General features: G+C 34.8%; 1 protein-coding gene across 4 annotated transcripts; it reads right to left on the reverse strand.

The window, feature by feature from the left end:
* Nucleotides 1-646: 646 nt before the first annotated feature.
* Nucleotides 647-8,861, reverse strand: LOC107792828 (serine/arginine-rich splicing factor SR34A). Of its 4 annotated transcripts, none has more exons than XM_016615069.2 (14): nt 8,679-8,860; nt 5,985-6,121; nt 5,781-5,891; nt 3,070-3,135; nt 2,896-2,970; nt 2,687-2,801; nt 2,496-2,542; nt 2,357-2,414; nt 2,067-2,116; nt 1,727-1,783; nt 1,367-1,464; nt 1,209-1,283; nt 1,068-1,116; nt 647-880 (listed from the first exon to the last, which is right to left on the reverse strand). In XM_016615069.2, exons 3-14 carry the CDS (start codon nt 5,865-5,867, stop codon nt 860-862), a joined length of 798 nt encoding a protein of 265 aa, XP_016470555.1. In that variant the 5' UTR covers nt 5,868-5,891; nt 5,985-6,121; nt 8,679-8,860; the 3' UTR covers nt 647-859. The 4 variants fall into 4 exon arrangements, with proteins under 4 accessions (XP_016470555.1, XP_075096725.1, XP_016470557.1 ...); XM_075240624.1 differs by having other exon boundaries at nt 5,985-7,270; nt 8,360-8,860; XM_016615071.2 differs by lacking the exon at nt 5,985-6,121 and having other exon boundaries at nt 2,714-2,801; nt 8,679-8,861.
* Between the last annotated feature and the right edge of the window lie 1,219 nt (nt 8,862-10,080).

Here is a 10,080-nt window from a genome sequence, read left to right on the forward strand (position 1 = left end):
CACTTGTACTTTAATTTTTTCTTTACCTTTGATTTTAGGTACTCTTAATGTTAAATAGTAATTTTTAAAATTTCTAACAATGGAGTAGTTTCCACACCTTCCAAGTCCCAATTGAGGTTTGAAAGATTCTAAACACTCTTTGCATTCCATTCAAGCACATTAAAGAATCTCTTTTTAAATTTTTGACAATTATAATTGCTGAATTTTTTAGAAAAACTCCATAATTATCTCAAGCTATTACCGGTCTCATAGAATAACTTACTGAGGAAATGGACCTTCATGACCATTTACAATGTTAAAGTTAAGAAAGTGTCTGATTAGTCTTTAATGAATACTTATTAATATTTGATCCACCCTATTACCAGCTTGTATGGCTCAATGAAAAATATACTGACTACGCAAGTAGTACATGCAGCGCAAAGGGGAACTTTTCATTTGATCCCATGTTATTTTTTCACTCTTTATCTATTAAATTGTCTAATCGCAATTGTTGTAATAATGAGCTAATCTAGGGGCAAATAATATGGAATATATAGTAAGATACGTCTTGCGTATAACTGACCAAAAAACGGGGTCAACACGTGTAACCCTTATGCAGATAGAACGGCGCTATCTTTTTTATGGAAGCATAAATAAAGAAAAAGTATTTTAGGAAATAATTTGAAATAACTTGATTTTTCAGTCAATTTACTTTAACCAGAAGCATAGTTACACACCCTAGCTTGCAGGATAACACAGCTCTCAAGTAGGACCAGAAAGACCTCAAATGGTTCTGCTTTAGGTACACACTTTGCAGTTTGAGTCAAAAATCGAACTAAGCATAGTTTTAGTGGGGTACACCTAATAAAATCACATGAAATCAGCCACTGTTTGATCGTGCCTGAAAGCAATCAAGTTAGCTAACATCAGAATGATTAAAGGCATGAGCAGAAGCGATGATTCTAATATCCATCCATGTTGGTCTGCCGCAAGGTATAAAGAAAAGGCACCCTCCAATTACAAAAATGAAATATCACTGTGACATACTTTATTGTCATCATGATCCTACATTAAAAACAAAGCCTTACCTGACGAGGGGACGCCGACCTTGATCTGGACTTGGACCTGGACCTGGGTCTACATTTAAAAAGAAGGGCCCAAACCGCCAAAAGGGTTAAAAGAGGCATCCCAGACTTTATTATGAATAAAAAAACTCAGTTGTCATGTACCTAGTCGACTTCACGGGAGATGCAGATCTAGACTTCGCCGGCGGTGATCTCAAAACAGATCTTCCAGCTGATTTGCTGCACAAGGAAAAATTATGCTAGAAAACAAGAGAAAAATGAGTGTGCACATGCAACCCATTCATAATTTACAACATGAATACCTCCTACTCCTCTTCGGACTTCTGCTCCCCCTCGGACTCCTGCTCCTGCTCCTGCTCCTGCTGCGGCTTCTGGATGGACTTCGCTTGTGTTCTCTCACCTATATATAGGGACAACGAGAGTGAGCCTAAAAATAAAAATATAACTGACTGTAAAATAAAGTCAAAAATAGTACTACGTCAAGAATACATTAGGTACAGCACCCAAAAAGATAACCTAAATCATTACTACTCCATTGAATAGGGAATCCACCGCTCCATCCCAAAAACAGGGGACCCCAGAAACAATTAAAAGATAAAAAGCGACCCAGAGGGCATAGGGAAGAAAGGAAATCCAAATGCAGCACAGAAATAAACAAATACCCGGATATAGGTTCTTGTCCAAGGATTCTTGAACTCGGTATCATCAAGTTTGCGAATCTGAATAACAAGACAAAAGTTAGCTACGTGGCACTTCTCTTTCTAAAGAGTGAAAAAAGGAGCTAAAATATCCATAAGCAACTATCGACGGAATAAAAGTCAACAAAATAACTTTCATCCAGGGAAAGGTTATAAAAACTCTAATGATGAACACAAATAGAATTGAACCAAGACCTTAAGGTAACCTTGCAACTAAGGCTACACCTCCTTGATAATAGATTGGAGCATTTGATAACTAACCATTCAAAACTTATAATACCATGTAGCAAAATAAGAAACTTACAGCATATTTCATGTCATCACAGTTTGTATAGTCGACCAGGCCAAAGGTTCCTGATATGAAAGAAATAATTTAGTTTGGTCACTGGAGCAGCACAGGAACTAAACAAAACACAATAGATGCTACCCAGCTAACACTTTTCCTAACATTTTTAACTCCTTAAGCATTCATATACATTCAATTGTTTCCCCAGGATTACGAAGAAAGGTACAAGTGCAACGACATGGTTTCCTTGAAGTCTTGAACATTGTGCTAAATTTACAAGTAAAAGCATAGGACATATTAGGTCATACCTTCACTGTCACGGGAAACTTCAGCAAAGCAAACATCACCAGCCCTTCGCATATGATCCTGAGATGTTTTCCAGAGGGTTAATGCAACAAGCTACACATTCAAATCATCAAACAGAACCCCCAGGTAAACTTCTGTCACCTTCAAATCTTGCCAGGAAGCAGAAGACGGGAGGCCACGAACAATAACTGTATGATTATCACAGAAACCAGTTTTAAAAATTTAGTTAGTTAGGGGAATTAAATAAATTTAGCGATTAGAGAAATTATATTGTAACACAGCCTTCAATATAGGAAGGCATTATATAATCCCTTCAAAAGTTCCAGTGGCACCTCGATACTCAGAATGGCGAGAAATACCATGACGCCCTCCACCATCACTGCGGCCATAGCCACCACGACGATCACTTGAAGATGGCGGCCCTCTACCACCATGAGCAAGCTCAACCTATATCAAGCAGTAAAAATGTTTACCAAGATAGTTTGCATACAGAAAAATCTATATTTCATAATACAAGGAAATTTAGCTGAGCTCTTCTTACCCTCAGACGACAGCCATCAAAGTTGTAGCCGTCTCTACCCCTGATAGCATCTTCAGCATCACGAGCATTTTCAAACTGTATACAATATAACTCAAAATGATTGATTGACAATCAGGAAACGAATAAAGAAGGACAAAGTGAAGGTTCAAGTAAACATATGTTCACATAACCAACCTCTACAAAGCAATAGCAAGGAGGACGCGGGGGAATCTTCAACTCAATATCCAGTATACGCCCATACTGCAAAAATAAGAGAGATCTAAAGATCAGTAAGCAGCTATTTAGTTTTGAATTAAGAGTAAACAAGAGATAAGTAAAAATGAGCTACACTTCTCAAAAACAAGATTTTATGGCCATTACTTCAAACGCTCATACATCAGGATCTAAAATGATTAAGATTTTCACACACTTACTGAAACTCAGCTAGAATCATTGTCACCTTTCTTGACAATCTCTTACCAACAATAAAACCATTGACATGAATAGAAGAAACTCTTAGAACAAACATCTTTAACCCTTCATTTGGTTACAAGTAGTCCTGAACTCCTGACCCTGGTTATCTCTGTCTTCAGATTGTTTAGTTCATGATCGCATGGGAGGGAACCTTTTGACCAGTGTTGGGGCGAGCGTGAAGCGACGCGACAAGGCCCCAATTTGCTTAAAGCGTGAAGCAAAGCGAGCGCTTCATTTTTTTTAAAGACCAAAATAAACATTGCACAAAGACAATATACATAAGCACATATTCAATTATAAAACTAAATTGTAGATAGCACAATAAACAAGCAAAATCAACAGTAAATATAAATAGATCAAAGAAATAAAAAATTAGCAACCTTAATTTAAAAAATACACCAGAACAAAAAATTTTAAAAATGGAAATAATCAGCCATTATAATTAGAAAAATCTACTGAAAAGAGATAATTAAAGACCAACCGAAGAAACAGAAAAGGAAAAAAAAAGAGAAATAAAAAATTGAAGCAGCAATAATTGGGGATTTTTTTGAGGAAATCAACGACGACGAAGAAGAAGGGAAAAAATTGGAAACATTTACCTGCTTCAGCAGAGAAACAAAATAGAAGGGAAGAAGAAAGAAAAAAAATGGCAACTTTTACCTGCTTCTGCAGAGAAACGAAAGAAGGGAAGAAAAAGAAGGACAAGGAAAAAATTTATACTTGCGCCTTGATCAAGTCTTCAAGCTTCTGAAAACCCTAACTTTGTTGAGCCACACAACTTCTGAATATCCAGCCCCGGGTTCAGTCGACAAAATTAAACATTTTGTAAAGTTTTTTATTTAAATTAAACCCTTCCAAACTAAAAATTTAGTAAGGCGCACAATTCTAGCTTTACCTTTGTTTCACGCTTCACTGACAGAAGCATATGCTTCATCGAAGCCGCATCGTTTCACCCCATCTGAAGCGCTAACCTTACCGCTTCGCTTCTCGCTTTAACTGCACAAGTGACCGTTCCCCCACCTTGCTTTTGATCTCAGTAAAACCTAGAAGGGAGACAAGTTAACTAGCCTACATCTTCTTTTATGGTTACCATTGTAAAGCCTATATCACTATCACCCTTTCTTTTCCAATTATAAGTTCGCATCAATACTGAAATTTTCTTTGCTAGCAAGAGTTTGGCTTCTTATCCATACCAAGGTTGGGGAGGCGCTCGCTTCTGCGTTTAAAGCAAGAAGCGAAGCGAAACGATAGCGTTGGCGCTTCAGATGGGGTGAAGCAATGCAGCTTCGATGAAGCGTGAGCGAAGGTAAAGCGAGAAGCACGCGAATCATGCGCTTTATTAATTTTTAAGTTTGAACAGGTTTAAATTTAAAGGAAAAAACTTGCAAAATTAATTTTATCCATTGAACCTGGGACTCAACAGAAGTTGCATGACTCGACAAAACTAAGGTTTTAGAAGCTTGAAGACTTCTTCAAGGCTCATCTATGATTTTATTCCTCGTCTTCTTTTTCGTTTCTCGGCTGAAGCATGTAAATGCTGCCAATTTCTTCTTGCTCTTCTTCTCATTCTTCTTCCCTTCTTTTTCGTTTCTTTATTGAAGTAGGGCTGTCAATTTTTTTCCTTCTTTCCTTTTTCTTCTTATTTATCTGCTAAAAATCCCCAAACTGTTGATGCATCGTTTTTTATTCTTCTCTTTTTTTCTTCTTCTTCAATTAGTTTTTAATTTGCTCTTTTCAGTAGAATTTTCTAATTATAAAAGTATAGCATTACCATTTTTTTAGTTTTCATTTCAGTCCATTTTTAGTGAATTATTTTCAATTGAAGTAGCTAACTTTTATTTCTTTGATCCATTTACATTTAGTGTTGATTTTGTTTGTCTTACGGGGGCAACAACAACATACCAAGTATTATGCCACACAGTGAGGTCTGGGGGCTTGTCTTATGGAGGATTTTGTTAAATTGAATATGTGTTGATATATATTGTATTTGTGCAAGGTTTGTTTTGGTCTTTTTTTGAAAATCTCGTTTTACTTATATGAAGTGCTCGCTTCGCTTAGCTTCATACTTCACGCTTAAAGCGAATTGAGGCCTTGTCTCTTTGCTTTGCTTCTCTTCGTCCTCGCCCCAACACTGATACATAATTTTCCAAATTACAATCAACTAGTATTTGTATATGTACATGAGAAACTACAGAAATACAGGCTAAAAATGAAACAAATAAGTATATAACTATCTGCAATACTATCTAAAGCAAAATGTGAACTTCAAATTCAGGTTCTCAACTACTACATGCACTTGATGGTACTTTTTGTTAAAGATAAATAAGTGAATTGTTTTAGAGTATTTGCAATAGATTCCATATATCAAGTCTTCAATCCTGGCCTTAATTTATCTGGCCAACATTGGTAAGCTAAAGCAAGAGAAGACAAACCTTGTAGAATACATCTTCAACTTCCCATTCTTTTATATCTGCGGGAAGGTTGCCAACATAGATTGTGCGAGAAAAACGGCCACTCATTCTGAACTATGGAGGTATTATTCACTGCAATGTTGCACGTCAGTGTAACTTATAAACAGTGCAAGAACTTCCAATTAACATTGTTGAGCAATACTTATAAAAATAAATTGGATATACATTTTGATTATGTTGTATTTGATTCGACAGTAACAGATTCAAGTAGAAAAACTTTGAAGCAAACCAAGAGAGCAATCCTCGAGTTGAGTGGTACTCCACAAGCTCCATTTCTCATATGCTCCAAGATGCTCCAAAAGCTATAATTTATTTGAAATTAATATTTGGGTCTCCTCATCTTTATAAGTTTTGCAGATGATAGCTCTCCTGAAAGTGAGCAACAACCTCCCACTATATATAAATACAAAATGCCACCCTGACTTCTCCCACTCCCCATATACATCCCTATGTATTGTTCCATAGCTCATTTTTGTCCCAAGTGCTTGAAATCTATCATAAATAAAGTATTTGTGTCATGCAATAAGGTAACACAGCCATATACTTATGCATTTACCTTACCCATATCTCTTTTCTTTCTTTCCTTCATTAATTTTTTGTTAGTATCATACTCAGATTTCTTTTTAACAAAACTGAGAAAATTAATCCCAAAAGATATGCAATGTGTCCATAGCCATTTAAAGTAGCATAATGCCATTTTATTACAAATGATGTCATTTTCTCTCAACCCTGACATAAGACTAACATGCCTTTAAGTAACCCCTAGTCAACCATTAACAGTCAAACATAATTTAATTATCCCGAGAAAGAAAAAAGAGAGATATTCTTTATGACGGTGGTGCCCAATCCAACTTGTGCCCACCTCAACTATCTGCCACGTAGTCTGCTACAGCCAACATACACAAAAAGGAGTAATGTTACATTTTCGCTCCATATCAACTCTATTCCACCAGTTCATTTTTTTAGAGAAACTAACATCACTACTGTAGCGAAGGTGAATACGATGCATACCTAAATCAAGAGGAATAATGGGTTTGCTCTGTGGAGAAGGCATGGAAGTAAAGTGCACGTCAAAGAAGCATAACCCTTAAGACCTACACATATTCTAGTTTTCATATACGTATGTTTGGCATGAGAAATTGTTTTCCTTGATTAAATCATTTTTTACCATAGTCTGTTAGCTTGAATTGTGGAATATGCTATCTTGAAGGAGATAACTTCCCACCAAAAGGGGCAAAATGGCTTCTTCGTTTGCTAATATCCCAACTCTTACCACATAATTTTTGCTTCAATCAAGAATTAGATATATTTGTTATCCTTTAATGCTCAAAAATATCACCAAAGCATCATCTTAACAAAGCATCATCTTAACACTGTATCATCTTAACAACGTACATACTGAATGTTACATTATAACACCTGCTTTCATACTCTACGAGGAAAGGCCCAAACTAGTCCAGTTTCTTTGGCTTCGGCTCAAAATAATCGTGTTTCTTTCACATGGAGCACTAATAGTCCACATTCTTTAAAAAATTGGTGCACTTTTAGTCTCCGTCAAAACTTCTGTTAGTTTTTTAATGGAAAGAACCTCACATGCCAGCATACGAGATTTATTTCCTTAGAAAACAAATACTTCTACACTATTAATCTTATCGAGGTACTCTTTAGTTTGAAAAAGTGTACAGTAGCAGCAGATCGAAGAGATTTCAAGTGATAATTCAGTGGGTGTTGCATTCTTGAGTCTCGTGCTCTTCCTCTTATTTTGCTCGTTAATAATTATGAGATGCCATGTTATTGAACTGGCATTTAACTGTAAAAATCCTAAATTGTTTTATCAAGAATTCCATTAACGTATGTAGCCTTTTAACAACCATAAATCCTTATCATGGTTAGACACCGTGGTAAATCTTGGAGATGGTAATCAGAAGCTACCTTGAATGCACTATCATACCCCTTCCCTTTCACGTGAGAGCTTTGCAACTTGCAAGCTGGGAACTGCTATCTGTCCAGTTTTGATTTTATGTTTATTACAGGTATTGTGTCTAAAATCCTCGTTATTCTTTTTAGTTATTGGGAAATTTTCTTCTTAATTATCAACTTCAAAAGATAACAAGAATCAGATAAAATGCAATTCCATACTTACTGGATCCATTGAGACCACTGGAAGTTCCCTACCTTTATTTATTATCATGAGCGGAAGAAAAAGTGCAGAACTTCAACTACACACATTACCAAATTGCATTAGACAAATTGATTGAGCCTGACTTATGCAACAGGGTTTTGACTATTTGAAAGAATGTGTTTGATCGGGTTCTTGCTCAACAAAATGAGTAACTTTTGTTTTCTAAGAAATTAAATCTCATATGATGGCAGGTGAAGTTCTTTCCGTTAAAAAAACTAATAGTAGAAGTTTGAATGGAGACTATAAGTGTACCACTTTATTAAAGAATGTGGACTATTAGTGCTCCATGTGAAAGAAATAGGATTAATTTGAGTTAAAATCCAAAGATACTGGACTATTTTGGGCCTTTTCTCCATACACTAGAAAAATGGTTCAGAAAATGATTGGTCAATGTAAAAGATGTTTAGTGAAAAAAAAAATGGGACACACCTCATAGCCCATAAATGTAGAATAACAACGCTCAGTAGAAAACCCTAGGACCCAACGAAATGAACCATACACAAATAATTCACGGCATAAATGAACTAAGCAAAGAATAGACCTGTACAAAGTTCTTTTTTTTCTTGAACTGCAGACACACTGATTCGGGTAACTAGGGTTTTCCCCATTTACCTTTCTCAGGAGACAAAGTGGATGGAAAAATTAACAGAATGTGAAGAATAATCTAATGATATTACCTTTGATTTCAGTTTGATACGGTAGAGAATCCGATGAATATGACGGGAGGGAATTTCGGACTTCTTATCGGCTTCTCTGTTGCTGCTGCACTGCAGGTGAGCTCGGTGAATGTGATTTTAGGGCTAGGCGATAACGCCAAAGGTCTTTTGTATTAATCGGCACTATTTGAAATTTTATTAACCCTTTGCTCAAGTTTGGTTTCAATCTTATACAATTTACCAATTATATATTAGAAATTGAATAAGAAATATCATTTATTTTCTTATTCCTTTATACTTGTTCTCTCTCCGTATCTCTATGTGCTAGTGTACCCATCGTCTAGCTTTCTTTCTAGTAGTGTGATCTTAATAAAAGAATATAATTTTTAGCAGTGAAACTTTCACACTTAATTGGTTATTATAAAATTTAGAGTTCACAGAACAAAGATTGTAACTCAAAAGTGAGGATTACAAACATTGAAAAGAATTACTAAATTCAAGACGAAGATATTGTAGTAATTAATCAATGGATTTCTTGTTGTGTGGGGTTTTAATGGAATTTATCAATGGATTTCAATCGTTTTAACTTAGTAATTTCTTTTCATGTTGCACAATTGGTGTTCAAATTAAAATTGTCAATCAATAAATTTTGAATGTGTTTGACTCTCCATCACTGACAGCCATTAAAAAAATTTGAAGCTTTAAAATTGCATTTGGGTTTTGAAAACTCATTATTTGTTTGGATTGGGTGTTATTGCAAACAATTGAGAATATTGTTTGAAGTTTATATCTCAATTTTGAGGGTGTTTTGGTGAAGATTAGACTCGATAAGAAGAAGAAGAAGAAGAAGAAGAAGAAGAAGATATATATAATTTAAATGTTGTTGGAAAGTTGAAAAATAGAAGAAGATATATATAATTTAAATGTTGTTGGAAAGTTGAAAAATAGTTATATTATGTATGAATCGTTGTATAAAATTTGTATTTAAGTTATCAATACTATGTTTTTACATAAAATTGTTGATATGTATCAAAATTGTATTAAGAGAGTAAGTTTTGATTGGAATTTTAGAGAGGAAGAAGCACATACCACATATAAAATATATACAAATCAGATACAAAACATACAAAAGTTATATTGTATAAAGTTTATATAATAATTATATTTAAGTTGTATGATATTGTAGTTGTATTTAATTAGATAGAAATAATGTATGAAAGTTGTAGATAAATTATAGATTAGTTGTAAATAAGTGTATATTGTATAGTTAGTGTGAGCACGTGATTTTTGCCCGAATAATAATATTCCTACAAAAGTCACAAATGGACTTTTCTTTTGAGTGTTTATTATTGTAGGAATTTGCAGTAATTGTTTGGTAATTGTTTGCATTTAGTTACATTTTAGGGAATATTTAAAATTTTAA

The sequence above is a fragment of the Nicotiana tabacum genome, chromosome 20 (assembly GCF_000715075.1).
Source record: "Nicotiana tabacum cultivar K326 chromosome 20, ASM71507v2, whole genome shotgun sequence".
Taxonomy (NCBI): Eukaryota; Viridiplantae; Streptophyta; class Magnoliopsida; order Solanales; family Solanaceae; genus Nicotiana; species Nicotiana tabacum.

Coding starts and splice junctions, on each gene's coding strand:
- LOC107792828 (XM_016615069.2), bottom strand. CDS start 5,867: ATGAGTGGCCGTTTTTCTCGCACAATCTATGTTGGCAACCTTCCCGCA. Junction 2,971..3,069: donor CTTGCTATTGCTTTGTAGAG/GTTGGTTATGTG, acceptor TATTGTATACAG/TTTGAAAATGCTCGTGATGC. Junction 1,117..1,208: donor TCTCCCGTGAAGTCGACTAG/GTACATGACAAC, acceptor TTTTAAATGTAG/ACCCAGGTCCAGGTCCAAGT.